This window comes from Rhipicephalus microplus, chromosome 5 (genome assembly GCF_043290135.1).
Source record: "Rhipicephalus microplus isolate Deutch F79 chromosome 5, USDA_Rmic, whole genome shotgun sequence".
Taxonomy (NCBI): Eukaryota; Metazoa; Arthropoda; class Arachnida; order Ixodida; family Ixodidae; genus Rhipicephalus; species Rhipicephalus microplus.
Window position 1 is genome coordinate 114952157 of NC_134704.1, and position 23424 is coordinate 114975580.

Here is a 23424-nt window from a genome sequence, read left to right on the forward strand (position 1 = left end):
TAGCTTTTTTCAATATTTTTATTCGGCCTTCCAATCACCATGTACAGTAACCTGCTTTGAGGTACACAGTTGAGTAGAATATGGGAACCTCAACCATATCTAGAAATCATATAGCTTTATGTTCAGTAGCACAGCATCTGAGGGCAACAATCCGGATAGTCTCCTTTACCGCCCACCAGCTGGCAGCCTCTTCCTGCTGCCATTGGAGAACATCTATAAAAAAAGCAAACACACGTGATGGTAAAAAAAGTGCGCTGGATGATATAAAGCAACGGAAAGTTAATTCTTTCTACAATATGTACGTCATACATTATGAAGCGTGCTAAGCATTTAATTGAATCGAATAAATAACGTGGTAAATCGGTTGTTTTACCGTAATTGTATGAGCGCAAACAACGTGACGATAGAAGAACCAAGTCTAATGACAAGGTTGGCGATAACTTACACTTGGATATTCATCCACGTTGAACGTGAGTGTGACTTTGTTTTCTTTTAACTGAGAATATGTAAAAACTTAAAAGCATAGGTTCTATGTACATTCACTCCGCCACAGCACTCATGTGATAACAGACACGAACATAAGTGAGGCCACATCTATACATTTGATTGTGCGCAAACATCTACTACATACCTACGGACGTGATCTATCGCGAAAGAACGCTTAGTTTTAGGTCAGACATGCTTCCATTATTACCTGTTTCTTGAGTCACCACCTAGCGTTTGGTACAGCACTTACCTTCATAATAAAAAAAACTAGGTTAAACTAATATTGTTCTGCGTTATTAAAGTGAGATCAACTTTATGAAACATTTTGCCTCCTACACACACTATATTTTGATTAATCGTACGCAAGACGGTGTAATTTGCAGGCACACAAGATTGTCAAGCAATCAGTGCTGTCAACCATATCAACTTTAGTAAGCCGTTACGTAAGCGCTAATTATATTCACCATCCTCATGACAATCATGCATCTTTCTTTTAAATGCTATTGTTGAGGTATTACATGACAAAAAGAGATTACACAAAAAAATAAACCAAAAGACAGATTGGGTCACAACTTCGAATGACGTCTTTTACTCACAGATAAACGCAATGTTTCTTTTAGATGCCAAGTGGAACATTGCTGTTTCAAGAAAGAACAAAATTAAAACGCTGCAAAGGTCGTCTAGCTGTGATTCAGCTGTGATTGCGTTCACTTCTACAAACTATTAGAGTTCGAGCAAATGTTTATTTAGTGAAAGGCGAAATTTACTGGGTGGAGGAGGGTTAAAAGTTGCCTCACAACGCTGCCCAAGAAATACGTAAGGTAGTGGCCTGGGAACTGTTGACGAGTCCTATCCATTTTTTCAAGGTTTCAATGAACATACGCTCTCCAGGTACTCCTTTGCTGCGCCTATTTCGTCTCCTCAAGAATTGGAACACTCATTTGAAAATAATACATATATATATATATATATATATATATATATATATATATATATATATATATATATATATATATATATATATATATATATATATATATTGTTGAGACGTTTATTGGCCGGCACTTGTCGATGATGCTTGACAGCGACAGTCAATGCGGGTACCGACTCTCTGCACGAGCTGCTCTTCTTCTTGCTCAAAGGGCGACCCACTATAGAAGGCGCTGGAGAGGACGACCCACTGTTCGAAGGCTTCGCCACAACTACCCCGGGTACGAAGAGGGAGCCGCCGGGCGACCTAACAGCTGGTTACTATGAGCGGGTCGTGGTAGGCTTTGAGGCGCACCACGTTGACAATGTCGCGCCCTCGACGGCGCATGTCTGAAGATGGTTTGATGGGTTCGATCAAGTAATTTACAGGGGAAGTGCGTTCGACGACACGGTAAGGGCCTTCGTATTTGGGCAATAGTTTTGAAGATAGGCCAGTTGAAGTGGTAGGGATCGAGAGCCAGACGAGCGCTCCAGGGTGGAACGTGGGCGCAGTAGTGCTGGTGTCAGCGCGAATGCCTTTTTGCCGCTCTTGATCATGCGCTGTAAAGGTCCTTGCAAGCTCCTCCATCAAATTGTTGAGACGTTTATTGCCCGGCACTTGTCGATGATGCTTGACAGCGACAGTCAATGCGGGTACCGACACTCTGCACGACCTGCTCTTCTTGTTGCTAAAAGGGTGACCCACTATGAAAGGTGCTGGAGAGGACGACCCACTGTTCGAAGGCTTCACCACAATATAGATAGATAGATAGATAGATAGATAGATAGATAGATAGATAGATAGATAGATAGATAGATAGATAGATAGATAGATTAGATAGATAGATAGATAGATAGATAGATAGATAGATAGATAGATAGATAGATAGATAGATAGATAGATAGATAGATAGATAGATAGATAGATTAGATAGATAGATAGATAGATAGATAGATAGATAGATAGATAGATAGATAGATAGATAGATAGATAGATAGATAGATAGATAGATAGATAGATAGATAGATAGATAGATAGATAGATATTTCAGGAGACAAGAAATACAAGAAACACTCTTACTAAAACTGGATATTTTCTTCTTGCTTGTGTTTCGGCTGTGGAAAATTTTTACGAAGGCCTTGCCACGACGACCCAAACGCAAATAAGTGAAAAAAAGCAGATTGTCGTAACTGCGCTCCTTTATTTATTGGTTTATACGTACAAACATATATATATATATATATATATATATATATATATATATATATATATATATATATATATATATATATATATATATATATATATATATATATATATTGCCACGCTGTGTTGGTGGCAGAAGACGAGAGCGAAGAAGTGAATGGCAGCTGTGGCTGAGTAAACAGTCCTCCACTCCAAGTTCCTGCCTATCGTTTCCTCTCGCGACAGACTGGTGGACGTGCTGGGTCATCACATACCCTGGCTACGTCCACTGCAGGACAAAGGCCCCTCCCATGTTCCGCCAGTTAACCCGGTCCTGTGCTTGCTGCTGCCAATTTATACCCGCAAACTTCTTAATTTCATGTGCCCACCTAACCTTCTGTCTCCCCCTAACCCGCTGTCCTTCTCTGGGAATCCAGTTAATTACTCTTAATGACCAGCGGTTATCCTGTCAACGCGCTACATGCCCGGCCCATGTGCATTTCCTCTTCTTTATTTCAACTATGATATCTTTAACCCCCGTTTGTCCCCTAATCCACTACGCTCTTTTCTGGTCTCTCAAGGGGACACCTACCATTTTTCTTTCCAATGCTCGCTGCGTCGTCCTCAATTTAAGCTGAACCCTCTTTGTGAGTCTCCAGGTTTCTGCTCCGTAGCTAAGTACCGGAAAGATACAGCTGTTATATACCTTCCTTTTAAGGGATAATGGCAATCTACCTGTCATAATTTTAGAGTGCTTGCCGAATGTGCTCCACCCCATTCTTATTCTTCTAGTTACTTCAATCTCGTGGTTAGGCTCTGCGGTTATTACCTGCCCTAAGTAGACATAGACTTTTACAACTTCAAGTGCACTATTACCTATCTCGAAGCGCTGCTCCTTTCCGATGTTGTAGTACATTACTTTCGTTTTCTGCAGATTAATTTTAAGACCCACCTTTCTGCTCTCCTTGTCTAACTCCGTAATCATGAGTTGCGATTCGTCCCCTGAGTTACTCAGCAATGCAATGTCATCGGTGAAGCGCAGGTTACTAAGGTATTCTCCAATAACTCTTATCCCTAACTGTTCCCACTCTAGGCTTCTGAAAACATCCCGTAAGCACGCGGTAAATACCATTGGGGAGATTGTGTCCCCCTGCCTTGCACCCTTCTTGATTGGTATTGTGTTGCTTTCTTTATGAAGCACTATGGTAGCAGTTGATCCCCTGTAGATTTCTTCTAGAATGTTTATATATACTTCATCTACGCCCTGATTCCGCAGTGTCTGCATGACGGCTGATATTTCTATTGAATCAAACGCCTTCTCGTAATCTATGAAGGCTATGTATAGTGGTTGGTTATACTCTGAGCATTTCTCTATTACCTGATTGATAGTATGAATGGTGTCAATTGTTGAGTAGCCTGTTCGAAATCCTGCTTGTTCCTTTGGTTGATTGAATTCTAATGTTTTCTTTACTCTGTTAGCAATTATCTTTGTAAATAGCTTGTACACTACAGAGACCAAGCTGATCGGCCTGTAATTCTTCAAGTCCTTGTCATCTCCTTTCTTATGTATTAAGATGATGTTAGCGTTCTTCCAACACTCTGGCACTCTTCCCCTCAAGAGACATCTCGTAAACAGGGTGGCTAGTTTTTCTAACACAATCTGTCCTCCATCTTTCAGCAGATCTGATGTTACCTGATCCTCACCAGCAGCTTTGCCTCTTTGCATGCTCTCCAAAGCTTTTCTGACTTCTTCTATCATTACTGGTGGGGTGTCGTCTGGGTTACTGCTAATTCTTATAGTATTAAGGTCGTGGTTGTCTCGGCTACTGTACAGATCTTTGTAAAACTCCTCCGCTATTTTAACTATCCTATCCATATTGGTAGTTATTTTGCCTTCTTTGTCCCTTAGTGCATACATCCTACTTTTGCCTATCCCAAGTTTCCTCTTCACTGCTTTGAAGCTTCCTCCGTTTTTCAGAGCGTGTTCAATTCTCTCCATGTTATGCCTTCTTACATCGCATACTTTACGTCTATTAATCAACTTCGAAAGTTCTGCCAGTTTTGTTTCGTCTGTTGTACTTGACACTTTCATGGTTTGACGCTTCTTAATTAGGTTCTTCGTTTCCTGGGAAAGCTTGCCAGTGTCCTGTCTAACTACCCTGCCTCCAACTTTCACTGCACACTCCGTAATGATACTCGTCAGATTATCATTCATTGTATCTACGCTAAGGTTGGTTTCCTCACTAAGAGCCGAGTACCTGTTCTCCAGCGACACTCTGAAGTCCTGTACTTTCTCTCTCAGTGCTAGCTCGTTGATTGGCTTCTTGCGTATCAGTTTCTGTCGTTCCTTCTTCAAGTCTAGGCGAATTCGAGACCGTACCATTCTATGGTCACTGCATCGTACCTTGCCAACCACTTCCACATCCTGCACGATTCCTGGGTGTGCGGTCATTATAAAGTCTATTTCGTTCTTATATTCGCCATTAGAGCTCTTCCATGTCCACTTGCGGTTTTCTCGTTTTCGGTAGAAGGTATTCAAAATACGCAAATTATTGCGTTCTGCGAATTCTACTAGTAGCTCTCTTCTGGCGTTTCTAGTGCCGATGCCATAATCTCCTACTGCCTGGTCTCCAGCCTGCTTCTTCCCTACCTTTGCGTTAATGTCGCCCATCACTATAGTATACTGTGTTTTTACCTTACTCATTGCCGATTGCACGTCTTCATAGAAGCTGTCAACTCAAGCGTCATCATGGCTGGATGTAGGCGCCTAAGCCTGTACTACCTTCATCTTGTATCTTTTATTCAGTTTAATTACAATACCTACCAACCTTTCAATAATGCTATAATATTTCTCTATGTTGCCAGCTATGTTTCTGTGAATTAGGAACCCCACTCCCAGTTCTCTTCTGTCTGCCAAGCCCCGATAGCAAAGGACGTGCCCATTCTGTAGCACCGTATAGGCCTCATCTGTCCTCCTAACCTCACTGAGCCCTATTATATCCCATTTAACACCCTCTAGCTCTTGGAATAGTACAGCTAGACTTCCCTCACTAGATAAGGTTCTAGCGTTAAACGTTGCCAAGCTCAGGTTCCAATGGCGGCCTGTAGTCCAGAGATTTTTAGCACCCTCTGCTGCATTGCAGATCTGACCGCCGCCGTAGTCAGTTGCTTCGCAGCTGCTGAGGACTGAGGGCCGTGAGTTATTTGGTGTATCCATGTGGGAGGTAGTGGCCAGATACTGCACCAGGGTGGCCAATCCTTCTCTGGTGAGGGAGTGCGTTCCCGGCGGTGGTTACCGGTGAGACGGCACCTCAGGCCTCTTATTGTAGTTCCATCAACACGGGATTTTTTTTCCGGTTGGGAAATGCGCGGCACCGGGCACGTGGTCCGACTGTTGTTGTTTTCACAGATTCTCACAGATTTCCATTCCTAAAATTTAAAATTTTCGTTTGTAATAGCAGTATTTGTAGCGGTTAAACCCCTTGTATCTTCACAAACAAATAGACACCACTCTGACCCTCTTAGGACCAAAATTGCTAAAGTGATAGGTAGATATGTTATAGGTAAATATGTGCAGAGCTCACTTACCCGTGCTTCTGACGCGGCCGCTCCCGCTCCCGCAGTTGGAATAATCTGTGCTTATTGGCTAAGAGGTGGAGGAGCAGTTCCGGTGGGCTTAATTTGCTGTGGAAGCTGTTTCGCCAAACCCCGCTCAAGCAGTGACAGCAGTCCGGCAACACTGAGTGTGTCTTTTAAATAGGTCTCTTTTGACGCTCTCATTGAATTGGCGCTCGCGGTTTTTTTTACGGCTATCTCCGGATTTTAACGACTCAATTGAGACCTGATTTGTCGTCCTGGGGTGTGTAAAAGCCGAGATATGACTCGTTGTCCTCAAAGTGGCTTGGTCCCACACAAGATGGCAGCCCCCATATGGTCATAAAGTGGGAAAAATTGCTTGTGGGTTTGTTTTCGCCGGTCAGAAACTGGTAAGATTGAGCTCAGAGCCCGAAATCCTCCTTTCTGCGTGATTTAATAATGTTACCAATATTTGTTGTGATCTTTTGCATTTTCATTCAATCTTTGAGCACGAGGGGGCAGGTGCTAAAGTCCCCTGTCAACATGGCAGCCCCCATAGGGCGGATACACGTGTTACTCACAGTTGATTTTCGGTGAAGAAAAACCATTTTTTCCCGCAGATTCAAGATAAGATGTTAGCGGTGAGGCTCCGGAACGTCCCAAGAAGAGTCAAGGGTGGTTTTCCAGGTGCGTAGTAGCTTTTCTTGCGGAATTCCTGATTTGATCGAAGTGGAGCCAGTGACTGCTGTTGTTAGGCCTACCCGAAGTATGAGTCGTTAATTTCTCAAGTTGTAACTCTTTTGGGTGGCTAAACCGTGCTCCTCGAAGTGCTCCGAAGCTTCATAAAACCATGCGAGGAAATTTAGATTATTACTCACAGTTTTGACGGAGATTTGAGGTTTGAATGCTGAGCTGTTGTGAAGCCGCTCAACCAACCCGGGCCCCCTGGTGGCCGGATCGTGCTGGTACTGAACGTGCTGGGTACTGTACTGCAACGTCTTATGCCTGCTGGTCCTGAACCAGAAGCAACCACCGCCAGTGCACCAGGGTCTGCTGACATCTATCGAAGCCGCCGCCGCCTTCAAAGACTACCACCACAGTACGGCCCCTTGGCAAGTTCCATGAGGACAATGTACATCCGCAACATAAACCGAGCATGACCCACTCGCTAGCGTACTCTGTGTCATCAACACGCCTCGCACACCCAACCCATTCCATGGTGATGCCAGTGAGGATGTCGAAGACTGGCTTGACCATTTCGACCGGGTCGCTGCCATCAACGACTGGGACAATCGCCGTAAGTAGAAGTTCGTGTATATCTCTCTCTTAGACGCGGCAAGAGTGGGGTATGAGAACCACGAAACTTCATTCACAAGTTGGCAGGAATTCTATCGGCAGCTTCGCAAGGCGTTCAGTAACCCCGAACGAAAAGAGAGAGCGGAGCAGGCACTTTCTTCGCGATTTCAAATGCCGAACTAGCGTCGCCATGTTTGTCGAAGAATAGTCGCGATTGTTTTGACGGGCTGACCCCCACATGCCAGAAGACAAGAAAGTGCGCCTGCTAATGCGAGGCCTAAAGAAGAAACTTTTCGCGGGTCTTGTGCGCAACCCTTCTACGACTGTGTCCGAGTTTATACGTGAGGACAAAGTTATGGAGCACATGCTTCGGCAGCGGGTGTCGCAGTATGAGCGTCAGACAGCCATGTCCGCTGCGTGCTCGCTTGTACCAGGAGGTGATAACAGGGAGGTCCTCACAGAACTCGTACGGCAAGTTGTACGCGAAGAACTTCGGAAATTTCATGCAGCGTCCCCTACCAATAGCGCTGCCCTTACGGACGTCGTTCATAACGGAATCAGGCAGTTCGTTCACTCCTCACCACCATCGCAAGTCGAAGCTCCCATGCTTTCCTACGTGGATGCCCTACGCGCCTCTACGCCGTCGACGGCACATTTTGCTTATCAACCTACTGGGACCTCCAGACGCTTTCCAAGTCCAACTCATCGCCTGCCTTCTCAGGCCGATTTTCATCCTGGCCCGCGGAAGTCCACCGTCTGGCGTGCACCCGACAATCGTCCTTTGTGCTAAGATTGTGGCGAAGTTGGACACATGTACCGCGACTGTTACTACCGACGAATAGGCCTACGCGGATTCCCCCCAGATGCACGTTGTCCATGCTATGGTGAGCGCCCACAAGAAATTGCGGATTACTTGGAAGGTAGTCATCACGCTCTTGTCCCGCCGCGACGACAGTCACGGTCACCATCACCCCGTCCGTCCACATGAACGCACCGCGCCAGACCCGCCTTTGGGTCACCTGGTGTCAGTGGCGCAAGCCACGCCGGGGAAACTGAAAACGGCGACCGCCGGAGGTGAGGTCCGCTGCCTTACGACGTGCCGTTAAAGCCTGTTTGTGAAACCGCCAACAGAACGTCGGCTGCCATTACCGTTTACGTCGACTGTTATCCGGTGACTGCGCTTGTCAACACGGGAGCTGATTACTCGGTGATGAGTGCTTTATTGGCCACCCGTCTACACAAGGCGCTGACAACGTGGGACGGCCCTCAGCTAATCACCGCTGGAGGACACCTCGTATCCCCTATAGGAAGGTGCACCGCCAGGCTTGAGATTTGTGCGTCAGCTTTTGTAGCATCATTCCTTGTACTGCCCAATTGCTCTCGGCCGGTCATTTTGGGCATGGATTTTTTGCAAGAGTATAGAGCGATAATTATTCTGCGTGATTTCTTCGTCAGTTTTGTTAACTGTGTTTCTCCAGATTCCGACATCGAGAACGAACATCGTGGCGTGGCCTTACGCGTTGTCAATGATTGCGTCACGTTGCCACCTCGCAGTAGTATCTTCGTGCTTGTTGAATGTCCACGGGAGCAGTCGATTACGGGCATTGCCGAAAGTAACCTGACGTCATTGCTTGATCGGGAAGTAGCCATTGCTCGAAGTGTCGTTCAACTGCGAAATGACCAGACTATGGTTTTAGTTACGAACTTCGGTGGTGAACACAGGCATTTTGCGAAACGCACAACCATAGCTTACTTGGAGGCATTGCATAATTTGGACGCCTTCCCTTTGATTACAACGATCTCGACTGAGAACAGCTGCGATACTGACGTGACTAGTCACCTCAACGTCAATCGCGAGTTGGAAGAACCCAAGAAGGCAAGGCTCCTCCGTCTCCTCTTATCCTTTAGAGACTGTTTTGCCACTACTTCCAAAGTACATATACTAAAATTGAAACAAATCTTTTGCACTACTTCGAAAGTCCGGCAGACTCCTCTAATGAAGCACAGAATTATCACTGAGCCCAACGTGCAACCCATGCGCCAACATGCTTACCGCGTGTCGCAGAAGGAGCAAGATGCTATCCGTCATCAAGTGAAACAAATGCTCGACGACGACGTAATTCAACCATCGACTAGTCCTTGGGCGTCACCAGTTGTTCTGGTTGAAAATAAAGATGGTTCATTACGATTCTGCCTCGACTACCGCAAACTGAACAAGATAACGAAAAAAGACGTATATCCTCTTACTCGTACTGATGACTCCTTGGATCGCCTGCGACACACCCATTACTTCTCTTCCATGGATTTCCGTAGCGGATATTGGCAGATTGAAGTAGATGAACGGGACTGAGAAAAAACAGCGTGTATTAAACCGGATGGTCTCTATGAATTTAAAGTTCTCCCTTTTGGCCTGTGCTCCGCTCCACCCACGTTCCAACGAATGATGGACACAGTTTTATGTGGCTTGAAGTGGTACTCTTGTTTAGTGTATTTAGACGACGTAGTCGTTTTTTCTACGACTTTTGAACAGCACACTGAGTGGCTTGAGGCGGTTCTTCTGCCTATTCGCAGTGCCGGCCTCTCTCTGAAACCGGAAACGTGTTAGTTTGGATATGAGGAACTGAAATTCCTTGGCCACATTGTCAGCAGCAGTGGTGTTCGCCCCGATCCTGACAAGGCTATGGCAGTTGCTCTGTTCCCTATACCGAAAACAAAGCATGATGCACACCGCTTTCTGGGACTTTGTGCTTATTACCGCCGCTTCGTGCCAAACATTTAGAAAAACGCCGACCCTCTACAACAACTCGTCAAGGATGACGTCGCCTTCGTCTGGGGCCCCAAACAATTCGGCGCTTTCCGCGACCTTCAACAACGCCTACCAACGCCACCGATCCTATGTCACTTCGACACCGAAGCAGACACAGAAGTCCGCACTGACGCGAGCAACCTTGGCCTGGGAGCTATTCTCGTGCAATATCAAGATGGCGTGGAACGCGTCATCGCCTACGCTAGCCGCACGTTGTCATCTGCGGAGAAGAACTACTCGACGACTGAAAAAGAATATCTGGCGGTTGTATGGGCCATAACAAAATTCAGGCCCTGATTGTACGGACGCCCCTTCCGAATCGTCAGTGACCACCACTCTCTCTGCTGGCTAGCGAATCTGAAAGATCCTTCGGGCCGTCTCGCAAGATGGAGCCTTCGGTTACAAGAATTCGATATAACGATGGTTTACAAGTCTGGCCAGAAACACACCGACGCTGACTGTCTTTCTCGCGCACCCGTCGAGGTCACTGATGAAGACAATGATGAAGACTTCCGCCGCCTTGCCATTCTCGCATCATTAAACGTGGCTGAGCAGCAACGCGAAGTCTTAGAATTACAACCACTGATCGAATACCTTGAGGGACGGCGCCCACAAAGCCCCCGTCAATTCGTGCGTGATTTGTCATTTTTCTGTCTACGCCAAGGCATCCTCTACAAGGGCAACTTTCATTCAACGAAAACTGTTTACCTCCTCGTCGTTCCCGCTGCTCTCCGCGATGATATTTTGCGTGCTTGTCACGACGAGCAATCGTCAGGGAATCTTGGCTTCGCGCGTACTCTGGCGCGGATCAAAGACAAATACTACTGGCGGAAACTTACGAAAACCGTCCGGCAGTACGTCAAGACATGCACAGCCTGTCAGCGCCGCAAAACTCCGACGACGAAACAAGCCGGTCTGCTTCAGCCTTTGCGACCCCTCACGCACCTTTTGAAAAGGTCGGGATAAATTTACTTGGCCCATTTTTGAAGTCTACGGCTGGTAACCGCTGGATTGTGGTTGCCACCGACTACTTGACCAGATACTGCGAAACACAAGCCGCCCAGCGAACAACTGCTTCCGAGGTGGCTGACTTTTTCATCAAGAACATCGTTCTCCGCCACGGTGCTCCCGCTGTCGTCATCGCAGATCGTGGTACTGCTTTTACGGCACAGTTGCTTCGACAGATCCTGTTGCTTAGCGGCACGATGCAGCGAACAGCAGCTGCGTACCACCCGCAGACTAACGGGTTAACCAAACGCCTTAACAAAACGATTGCAGATATTCTTTCGATGTATGCCGCCAAGGATCAGAAGAACTGGGATGAAATCCTCCCGTATATAACATTTGCCTACAATACTACTTTGCAGCAAACAACCGGCTTTGCTCCTTTTCGTCTGGTTTACGGCCGCGACGTCACCACAATGCTTGACACCATGCTGCAACCAACTCTGCCGGACACGATTACCTCGGACGCAGATGTATTTGTTCAGCGTGCCGAAGACGCCCGGCAGCTGGCGCGCTTTCGCATTTTATCACGGCAAAATCCAGATGCTCGCCGATACAACACTCACCACAGAGCAGTAATATACGAACCCGGTGAACTAGTCTGGGTTTGGACTCCTATACGTCAACGGGGATGTTCAGAAAAATTGTTATGTCGGTACTTCGGACCCTACCGAGTTCTTCATCGCCTCGGCGAATTAAACTACGAAGTTGACCCAGCAGACACGTCACACCGTTCTCGCAGACCACGCTCCTCGGATGTGGTTCACGTCTCCAGGATTAAGGCGTACTACTCGCGTTGACTGCAAGTCAAGAACTTTGTGATGTGGCAATAGCCTTCAAGACAATTGTGCATTACTTTCTTGCTTCTTTATTTTTCATCTCGTCCTTTTTCTTTTCAAAAGACACAGACATTTCTGACTACCTTTAGTTGTTTTTCGGAGCCGTGGTATTCATGCGATGCTTCTTCTTTTTTTTCTTTGCAGAGAGGGTAATGCCACGCTGTGTTCGAGAGCGAAGAAGTGAATGGCAGCTGTGGCTGAGTAAACAGTCCTCCACTTCGAGTTCCTGCCTATCGTTTCCTCTCGCGACAATATATATATATATATATATAGATATTGTGGTAAAGCCTTTGAACAGTGGGTCGTCCTCTTCAGCGCCTTCTAGTGGGTCGCCCTTTTCTTAAGAAGAAGAGCAGCTCGTGCAGAGAGTCGATCCCCGAATTGACTGTCGCTGTCGTGAATCATCGCTGAGTGTCCGCCAATAAACCGCTTAACAATTTGGTGGAGGTGCTGAGAGTGCTGTGCCCTTCAAACACCTTCGGTCAGCATTCGATGCCCTTGGAGCTTCGATCCCGTACCGTGCCTCTAACCATGTACCAAGACGCCGCCCAGCAAACGCTTCCTCCTACGCCGACGCCATGTCCCGGTGTCCCCCGCATCCGCGACCCTCCTGTCTTCACCGGAGCGGATGGCACCGACGTCGAGGACTGGCTGGCCATGTACGAACGCGTGAGCGTCCCCAACCATTGGGACGAGGCAGGTAAACTCGGCAACCTGTTTTTCTATCTCGCGGGTGTGGCCGGCATGTGGTACAACAACCACGCATCTGATTTCCCGACATGGTCCGCTTTTAAAACCGCTGTCGTCGACGTGTTCGGCCGCCCGGCCGTTCGTAAGCTGCAAGCTGAACAGCGTTTACGTGAACGAGCCCAGCAGACCGGCGAGTCCTTCACAAGTTATATTGAGGACATCCTTGACTTGTGCAAGAAAGTCGACCTGAACATGTCAGAGGCTGACAAAATCACGCATGTTCTAAAAGGCATCGCCGACGATGCCTTCACCATGCTCCTGGCAAAGAACCCCCGCACTGTGGCAGAAGTCATCATGTTATGCCAAAGTTACGACGAGCTGCGGCGGCAGCGCTTGATGACCCGTCGCCCGCCACCACGTGATGCTGATCTCTCGGCCTTGTCAGCAGTTCCTGACCACGCAACCTTGCTCGCCGAAATCAAGTCGTTCGTGCGTGAGGAAGTTGCCCGCCTGGTCTCTCTACTGGCTTTTGCTTCCCCACAACATGCTCAACAGCCATCCAGTACACTTCTACCTCCGCTCCGCCGAGCCATTCAGCAGGAAATCGCGGAGGTCGTCCCTGAATACCACCAGCCGCCTCCTGCATCGGTGCCACTCAGCTACGCCCAAGTTGTCGCCAGGCCGCCCCCACCGATTTCTGTCGCTGTTCCCCTAAATTACACCGAACCCGTCGCGAGGCCCCAGGCCTTTGGAGAACCTGTCTCGCCTACATACGCCGGCGTCACCCACGTGCCCCGAGTGCCGCCTACCATGCACTCATATCAGCAGCCGGCTCGCCAATCGCGTTCTGCGACATGGATGCGACCCGCAAACCAATGGCGCACTGCTGACAATCGCCCCATCTGCTTTGCTTGCGGTTGCGTTGGTCATGTAGCACGATATTGCAATCGTGTGCAGCAACCGCAGGTCGCCTCCAACTCTCCCAGCCAGTCAAGCCGCTTTTATGACCAACCGCCGCCTATGTCACCGTCGTCCCGCCCCGTTCCGTCTACCCGCCGTTCACCATCTCCACGACGTCGCTCACTGTCGCCGATGCGGCCACGTCCACTCGCAGGCGACCAGGAAAACTAGTCGTCGCAGTCCACGAGGCAAGGGCTGCGACGCTGTCGAACTGCGGAAGCCCTCAGGAAAGCCCGTCGAACGTGATAGACGTGCTTGTGGATGGCGTTCGTGCATGTGCCCTTGTAGATACTGGAGCCGCCGTATCCGTGATGGACGAAAAACTTAGCCGATTACTGCGCAAAGTGACCACGCCGCTTTGCGGGCAACTCACTCACGGCAGCACCACTATTTTTGTTGTGAACTCATCTCCGTACAGCGTTACGTTGGTGCGAGGAGAATGTCTCGGCAGCGTGGAACCCATCGAAGACGCGCAAGTTATGGATCAACCCGATGACATGCACTGCTCAAGTTCCTGTACGCTTGGTGCTGTTTCGACATCTGCTTCATCATCCGATGATATATTCGGTCCCTGCATACCCGACGACCTTACGCAGGACCAGCGTTCCCAGCTTTTGGGCCTGTTGGAAGAATTCCGCTGTTCTTTCGATGTCGCTCAACCTTCTCTCGGCCGCACATCCACCGTTACGCATCGCATCGACACAGGCGCACAGCCACCGCTGCGGCAACGTCCATATCGCGTATCTCCCACAGAACGCCGTGTAATCAACGAGCAAGTCGACGACATGCTTCGCCGCGATGTTATTCGCCCCTCTAGCAGCCCCTGGGCATCTCCTGTCGTTCTCGTCACGAAGAAGGACGGTTCTGTGCGGTTCTGTGTGGACTACCGACGCCTCAACAAGATCACTCGTAAGGACGTGTATCCACTACCGCGGGTAGATGACGCGATTGACAGCCTGCAAGGAGCAGAATTCTTTTCATCCCTCGATTTGCGCTCAGGGTACTGGCAAGTACCTATGGCTGAGGACGCTCGACCGAAGACCGCTTTTGTCACCCCCGATGGCCTCTACGAGTTCAACGTTATGCCGTTTGGGCTGTGCAATGCGCCCGCCACCTTTGAGCGCATGATGGATACAGTTCTGCGTGACCTGAAATGGCACACGTGCCTGTGCTACCTCGATGACGTCGTCGTTTTCGCTCCTGACTTCTCGACGCACCTTCAACGCCTTCGGCATGTTTTAACGCGTCTGAGCAACGCCAGTCTGCAACTGAACCTAAAGAAGTGCCAATTTGCAGCTCGGCAGCTGACAATACTCGGCTACGTCGTGTCCAAGGACGGAATTCTCCCTGATCCAGCCAAGCTTCGGGCCGTGACCGAGTTCCCCAAGCCGACATCCGTGAAGGAACTGCGCAGTTTCGTAGGACTGTGTTCCTACTTTCGGCGCTTCATTCGAAACTTCGCGACTATCATATCGCCGCTGACGAAGCTTCTCGGAAGTAACGGGCCTCTCCATTCGTGGTCCTCACAGTGCGACGACGCTTTCAGAACACTTCGTCGTTTGTTGACGTCGCCTCCCATACTCCGCCACTACGACCCTAAGGCCCCTACAGAGGTACACACAGATGCCAGTGGTGTCGGCCTCGGCGCTGTCCTTGCGCAGCGCAAACCAGGGTTCCCGGAATATGTCGTGGCGTACGCGAGCCGTACGCTTACTAAAGCCGAGACTAATTACACAGTCACCGAGAAAGAATGTTTGGCAATCGTCTGGGCCCTTGCAAAGTTCCGACCTTATTTGTATGGTCGCCCATTTGATGTCGTTACCGACCACCACGCACTATGCTGGTTGTCGTCATTGAAAGATCCCTCAGGCCGTCTCGCCCGGTGGGCACTTCGCCTGCAAGAATATGACATCCGCGTGCTGTACCGCAATGGAAGGCAACATGCTGACGCCGACGCCCTGTCGCGCTCTCCCTTGCCTGACGACAATGCCAACAACTCAGTGTCTCACCTTGCCATTTCTTCGATTAGCATTCATGCCATTGCTACTGAACAGCGCAAGGATCAATGGATTGCCTCACTTATTGACTTGCTGACTGATCCATCCACTCCATCCACTCGCGCGTTGCGTCGTCAAGCCCACCATTTCGCCGTTCGCGACGACCTCCTCCATCGACGCAATTACAACGGTGACGGCCGCCAGTGGCTACTAGTCATACCTCGCAGTCTGCGCTCTGACATATGCGAATTCTTTCATTCTGATCCGCAGTGTGCGCACTCCGGGGTATCGAAGACATACCACCGCATTCGCCAACGGTACTTTTGGCGCGGCATGTACCGCTACGTGCAGAAATTCGTTCGCTCCTGCATAGAATGTCAGCGCCGCAAAACTTCAACGCACCTGTCGCCGGTAGGTCTGCAACCTCTACCTTGTCCTGCCAGGCCGTTTGGGCGCATTGGCATCGATTTGTATGGGCCACTTCCACTAACGTCGGCTGGTAACCGCTGGGCCATTGTTGCTGTGGACCACCTCACGCGATACGCCGAAACGGCCGCTCTTCCGGCGGCTACAGCGAGCGATGTGGCCTCCTTTCTGCTCCAACGATTCATTCTGCGACACGGCCCACCCCAGGAACTGCTCAGTGACCGAGGCCGTGTCTTCCTGTCTGAAGTCGTTGAAGCCATTCTCAAAGAGTGCAACGTTGTTCACCGCAAAACTGCTGCTTACCACCCGCAGACAAATGGCCTCACAGAACGCTTCAACCGTACGCTCGGCGACATGCTCTCCAAGTACGTCGCCGCTGATCACACAAATTGGGATTCCATTCTACCCTTCGTCACCTACGCATATAATACCGCCCCTCAGAGCACTACTGGCTTTTCACCTTTCTTTTTATTATATGGAAGGCACCCGTCACACACCATCGACACGATACTTCCGTACAGGCCAGATCCGTCTGAGTGGGCACCTATTTCTGCTACAGTCAAGCTTGCTGAAGAGTGTCGAGAGCTTGCAAAGACCTTTACTGCGCATGATCAAGAGCGGCAAAAAAGCATTCGCGCTGACGCCAGCACTACTGCGCCCACGTTCCTCCCTGGAGCGCTCGTCTGGCTCTCGATCCCTACTACTGCAACTGGCCTTTCTTCAAAACTATTGCCCAAATACGAAGGCCCCTACCGTGTCGTGAAATGCACTTCCCCAGTCAACTACTTGATTGAACCCATCGAACAATCTTCGGACATGCGTCGTCGAGGACGCGACATTGTTAACTTGAAGCGCCTCAAGGCCTACCATGACCCGCTCATTGTAACCAGCTGCTAGGTCGCCAGGCGGCTCCCTTTTCGTACCCGGGGTAGTTGTGGTAAAGCCTTTGAACAGTGGGTCGTCCTCTTCAGCGCCTTCTAGTGGGTCGCCCTTTTCTTAAGAAGAAGAGCATATATATATATATATATATATATATATATATATATATATATATATATATATATATATATATATATATATATATATATAATGCGACGATCGAAATCACGTATAAACTTTTGTTATTATTCACGATGCGTTAGCCACAACAACCTAGTTCAGGCAGGAAACCAGTAAGTACATGGTCGCCAACTCTTTCTTTCCCGCTGGCACAGAGCTGGCGCCATTATGCTCCGGTACAATTACTCCCCGCACAGAAAGGAGCCAACCTGGCGACCTAAGGAAATGACACGACAGGAAAGTAATAGCACAGTTTGAGGCGTGATACATGAACTGTTTCACGCCCATAGCAGCGTTCGTCCGAAGGAGGATCAATGGATTCAACTTCATAGTTGACAGGAGATGTTTGTCGCACCACATAGTAAAGCCATGATAATTCGACGAAAGCTTTGGGAGAGATCGGGAGGGGTAGACGGGACCCAGAGCCAAACCAACATTCCTGGTTTGTAGTGGACACTATACGCAGAGGCATTGCGGTCAGTTTTCTGGCGTCATTGTTCTTGCGCGGTAAACGAGCGAGCGAGTTAACGACGCTCTTCGGCATAAGCAGCTCCTTCGGAAACAGATGCTGCTTCGGAAGCATCAGGTCTGTAGGGAGAATGGTATCCATGGAGCATGATGGCTCACGTCCGTACAGAAGGAAGAATGGAGAAAAGCCAGTGGTTGTTTGTGGCGCAGAGTTGTACACGTACGTGACAAAAAGGAGCACTTAGTCCCAACTAGTGTGGTTGTCAGACACGTACATGGCAAACATATCTCCAAGGGTACGATTATACCTTTCTGTCATGTCATTGGTTTGAGGATGGTAGGCCGAGGTTTTACGATGGACAGTGCGACATTCCTTGAGCAGCTCGTCGACGGCGTTTGAGAGAAACACGCGTCCACAGTCACTCAGTAATTCACGAGGTGCACCGTGTCGCGAAATCAGATGGTGAAGAAAAAAGGAAGTAACATCTTTCGCAGTGGTAGCAGGCAGCGCAGATGTTTCGGCGTAGCGTGTCAAATGATCGATGGCGACAACAATCCACCGGTCGCCTCGAAGAGTGTTGGGTAAAGGACCATAAGTATCAACTCCGACGTGGTCGAATGGTCTCGCTGGGCAGTTTAAGGGTTGCAAAGGGCCAGCAGTGCTGTGAAAAGGCGTCTTTCAGCGTTGACACGTGGCACATGACCGAACGTACTGGCAAATGTGCCGATACCTACTGCGCCAGTAGTATCTTAGACGAAGGCAAGAGTAAGTCTTGAATGCTCCAGCGTGGCCACACTGGGGGTCATCGTGAAAGGCAGCACAAATGTCTGAGCGAAAATGACGGGGGATGACAAGGAGCCACCTACGGCCATCCGTGAGGTGAGTGCGGCGATACAACAAGCTTTCACGAACAGCAAAGTGGCTTGCTTGACGAGAGAGTGAGCTTGAAGTCGATTGTGATGAACTGCGAGAGAGGACGTCGAGCAGAGAATCGATCCAGGGATCCTTGCGCTGCTCGGATGGCATGTCGGTGATGCTCAACGATGACGAACCACAGGTGGCAGTTGGTAATCAGGCAGTCAGGAGGCAGCGGAGAACGGGATAGGGCATCGGCGTCTGAATGTCTGCGTCCTGAGCGATAAATAACACGGTTGTCGTATTCCTGAAGGCGTAAAGCCCAACGAGCGTGGTGACCAGCAGGGTCTTTCATTGACACTAGCCAGCATAAAGCATGGTGATCTGTGACAACATCAAAGTGGCGTCCGTAAAGGCAGGCACGAAATTTTCGTATAGCCCAAATGTTGCCAAGCACTCCTTTTCCGTGCCGAAATTGTTGAACACTGCCCTCGTTAGGGTGCGGCTGGCATAGGCGACAACGTGCTCGCCGCAGCCATCCACGCGTTGAGCGAGAATGGCAGCGAGGCCGACACCGCCAGCATCCTTGTGAATTTCAATAGGTTCGTTTGGATTGAAGTGGCGGAGAACTGGCGGAGACGTGAGTAGCCGGCGCAGCGTCGTGAATGCGTCATCGCAATAAAAATTCCAGCTGGAGAGGTCCACGCTACTGGAAAGAATCTGAGTCAGGGGGCCAATTATAGAGGCAAATTGCGGATGAAACGCCGAAAATACGAGCAGAAGCCCACGAAGCTACGGAGCTCCTTTAGGTAGTAGACTTGAGGTACTCGGCAACAGCACACAGTTTGGCAGGGTCTGCTGATATCCGTTCTTTTGAGATGACGTAGCCAAGAATAGCGAGTTTGCGGGCACCAAAATGACATTTCTTGAAGTTCGGTTGCAACCGGGCTGCCGTAAGGCACTGAAGAAGTTGTTCCAGACGGGAAAGAAGAGTTTCAAAACTTGCAGAGAATACAACTATGCCATCCAAATAGCAAAGGCAGATGTGCGATTTAAGTCCCCTAAGGACACTGCCCATCATCCTTTCGAAAGCCGCAGCCGCATTGCAAAGACCGAAGGGCATTACATTAAATTCATATGAGCCGTCAGGGGTCACAAACGCCGTTTTTGGACGGTCTGGTTCGGTCATTGCCACTTGCCAATATCAAGAGTGGAGATCCACAGAAGGGGTAAAACTCCGCGCCTTGAAGACAATCTGAGGTGTCATCAATGCGTGGCAGGGGATAGACATCCTTGCGTGGGATCTTGTTTAGTCACTGATAATCCACGCAAAATCTAATAGAGCCATCCTTTTTTCGCACGAGGACCACTGGCGAAGCCCGAGGACTGTGTGAGTGTTGAATAACACCACGTTGCAGCATCTCGTCGACGGGTTGAGTGATGACGTCACGCTCAGCCTGTGAGACGCGGTAGGGGCGCTGACGAAGCGGATTATGATGACCGGTGTCGGTATGGTGAGCGACAACTGACGTGCGTCCCAAGGGAGGTTGTGCGTGGTCGAAGGAGGCGCGGAAATGGTCAAGTAGTTGAACGAGCTGATTGCACTGGTCTTGCGTAAGCCTGGTGTCTACCCTGCACAACAGAACGTTCTCGTCAGATTGTGAGGGTGAGGTGGCAGCCGTGACAGCATCGACGGACATCGGTGTCATATCGAAAGGGGCATCGAAAAGAAAGAACCGTCAAGACACCCAATATATTCGCCATGCAAAAAGGTAGCAGGACAAAAAAATGAATTGCACACGTACATGGCACTAGAACCATCGGCAAGCGTTATGATGGCATACGAGACGACAAGATTCCAGCGATGAGTACATTCTTGCGACGGCATAAAAAGGGCCGTTGAATGAGGGACGGAGTTGCACAAAATAGACACCACGCGCGACCGAAAAAGCAGAGATTACGACATCAGCAGCAACGACCACCTTTTTGGGTGAGCAAGGGAAATCTAAGAATTTCGTGATGAACGGAAACAAAACAAAACAAAACAAGCGAATGTGCATGAGCGCATTCGTTAACCGCGTGATTTGCGGAAAAAAAATTCCAAGTTTCATCCCAGGATCATTTCGTGAGACGCTTACAGAAGGGCGGCAAATCAAAACAGGAGAAGTCTCCCACCGGCAGTCATTTGGAGGTCAAGATCGAGTGCCTATATATAAGGAGTGGTCAGTGAACGTGTGCGCAGCACGAGCAGGTGGTTTTGTTTTTGTTTCAATTAAGATGATCGCTATCAAATGCTGGCTGCATCGGCTTCGTGTGAAGCCGCAGAGAATACTGCCTATATTATAGAGGAGAGGGGGAAGCAAGCGTAGGTTAGTAGTCGCTCCCTGTGATTATCATGTTTGGATGGGTCAATTACTTTCGTCGTTTATTCACGTTACGTAATACCAAATGTAATATATGTGAAGCTAGCGAAATGACCGTGAGCGCACCTTGAGCGTTCCGTGTAGTCAATACTTAAATGGCTTGCATTTGCTGTTTTCCATTCTAGGGTCTGTCACTTATGTTAACCTTGTAGCTATGTCATACCATGACAGTTTTGCAATATGTCATGGGAACGAAACCATCATGAAAGCAGCAAAACCATAAATTGTAAATCACGACATTCATGACCGACATGTTTTGTCTTTCATGTTATAAACTCGTCACTTATGCTCGTCATACAGTCGTGTTACGCCATACCAAACCAAACCCTACCATACCATACCATACCAAGTCATACCAACCCTCCCACTCCTCTCTTGCACTAATTGCATTATACTATTTTTTGCAATATATATTTCATTCACTGATTCGCATTTTTGCGCAGCGCTAACATCTTCTTCAAACACATTTCTCGTATTAGTTCAGAACGCTGAAAGAGGGCCCCCGAGTCAACGTCGTTCTATTTACGTTGACTAGAACAGCTGCTGTTCGCAATAAGTTTTACAATATAATTGGAAGTTATTATCAAAGCGTTGATAGATATTATTTATCAAATTTATCAGGAAAACATTCAGGCAACTTAAGTTGGCGGGTAGAAAGATGTTGAAAGCAAAACAGAACAAAAGAGACCTAGGCTTTTACGGGCATATTAGCGACTGAGTTGATGCAAAATGATTTACAAGAAATTTTTATAATGCCTCAGCACTTCAAGGGGAATAAAAAAAGCGACAGTTTCTGCTAGTGACGATGATACTTTTTATTACTCACCCAGTTATAGACACAGAATTAGATTCCTGATCACATGTCCATTCTTCACAAGGATCTTGAAGGCTGATAGACTGGTTCACTCGAATAGCTCTTCCCTGAAATGTGCAATGACCTAAAACAATAAAAAAAGAACACGCTCTAGATTGTGTCAGAATGAAACTTCTATTTTCCAAGGAGAAATTTTATTTCTAGCTAGCTTTTGTTGTTCAAAAAACTTTTTTTGAATTTTTTTTGTTTTTGCGAAGAAAAAGCCCACTGAAAGCTTTCTGTTACGTTATTGATTACGTCACTCACATCGGCTGCTGGAGGTTCAATAGTGGCATGCGGCTGGCGCATAAAAATTAATCGTGTAAAGAGGCATGACAGAAGGCCCCGATTCACACCACCTTGACTATTGCTGCTCTGCGTAATCCTAATGTGAAAGTTGTAAGGATTGAAAAATAGATCTCCTCTGCTGTCTCACTGAAAAAAAAAAGCCATGCCCGTTTTCAGCAACAGAACATCACAGCAAACGAGGCAGTTCATAAAACAGGCTCGTGTAAGGTGATAGTCTACAACATGGTGATTTACTTAGAAAGCCAACTTTTGATGAAATGTGCCTGTCCATCACAGCCTCTTCGTACGGCAACCTTCGCTCCCAGTCGCGCTTCATAGTAAGTGCAGTACCATAGCAACATGTATTGAGCTACTTAAAGAAATGAGTAATACTAAGCTATATTTCAAGCACCGGCCTGGTGAGATTCGTTCGCTCAAATGAAAACAGCACGACATTCGGTGTAGCCGGGGATGTAGAATCTAGTAGAAGTAACCTTGAAGCCGGGTGCATATTATATTAGTGGCTGTTACACTTAAGCTATACTCCACATTCAACTATATTGCTTGTGGTTTACCAACAGCTTCTACTGTCAGTGACACGTAATCAATGAAAAGGTAGCACACCGAGGTAGCTTTTTTAGCTTAGGTGTACTAGTGTCACCTCCGATGGAGGCGCAAATGCTGTAGGCCCATGTGCTCAGAATGAGGCGCACGTTGAAGAAATTTTCGGAGCCCTACTCTACGACGTCTCTCATATTCTTATGGCAGTTTTTGAACGTTAAATCTCGCATATCATCAACAAGTGTTACCTAAGTCAACAGAACGCACACGTACCATTCTTGATTTCTACTGCTGCCCGCTGCATGTAGGCGTTAGATATCCCACATCTCGTGCAAAGAACAGCCGTCGTAATCAGCAGACACTTGTGTAAGGAAGACATAATCACCGGCGTGTTCGCGCGTTCTACTTCACCTTGTCTGCGTTAATACGGGAAAAGGAAAGGCAGCTGTTCTCGTTTTATTCAGGAATTGTTTTGAACACATAGGAAGTATGCTACGGACCATTTCTGCGAACCCATTCCTCGTGACGCCTTCAAAAGAGTGTCTGCTCAACCACAGCTAAATTACGTAGACATTCGGGAGCTTTCAGTCACGACAAACAACACAGCTGCAACTTTAAACTGTTGTGCTTTATGCTGTTTCTTTTTCAGGTATAATTTTGAGAACATACTGCACGTCCAC

At 48.3% G+C, this 23424-nt stretch overlaps 1 protein-coding gene across 1 annotated transcript; it reads right to left on the reverse strand.

Annotated features, from left to right (window-relative positions):
* On the reverse strand, positions 1-23149 carry LOC119185843 (complement inhibitor CirpT4). The gene is made up of 3 exons (XM_037434706.2): positions 23018-23149; positions 21869-21980; positions 1-213 (listed from the first exon to the last, which is right to left on the reverse strand). The coding sequence occupies exons 1-3, from the start codon at positions 23121-23123 to the stop codon at positions 123-125; spliced, it is 309 nt and encodes a 102-aa protein (XP_037290603.2). The 5' UTR covers positions 23124-23149; the 3' UTR covers positions 1-122.
* Between the last annotated feature and the right edge of the window lie 275 nt (positions 23150-23424).

What these genes read in the sequence shown, in the direction of transcription:
- LOC119185843 (XM_037434706.2), bottom strand. Translation starts at nt 23,123, where the DNA reads ATGTCTTCCTTACACAAGTGTCTGCTGATTACGACGGCTGTTCTTTGC. An exon ending in AGCAGTAGAAATCAAGAATG is followed by an intron (nt 21,981 to 23,017) that starts GTACGTGTGCGT and finishes TTATTGTTTTAG; the next exon opens with GTCATTGCACATTTCAGGGA. An exon ending in AATTCTGTGTCTATAACTGG is followed by an intron (nt 214 to 21,868) that starts GTGAGTAATAAA and finishes CTTTTTTTATAG; the next exon opens with ATGTTCTCCAATGGCAGCAG.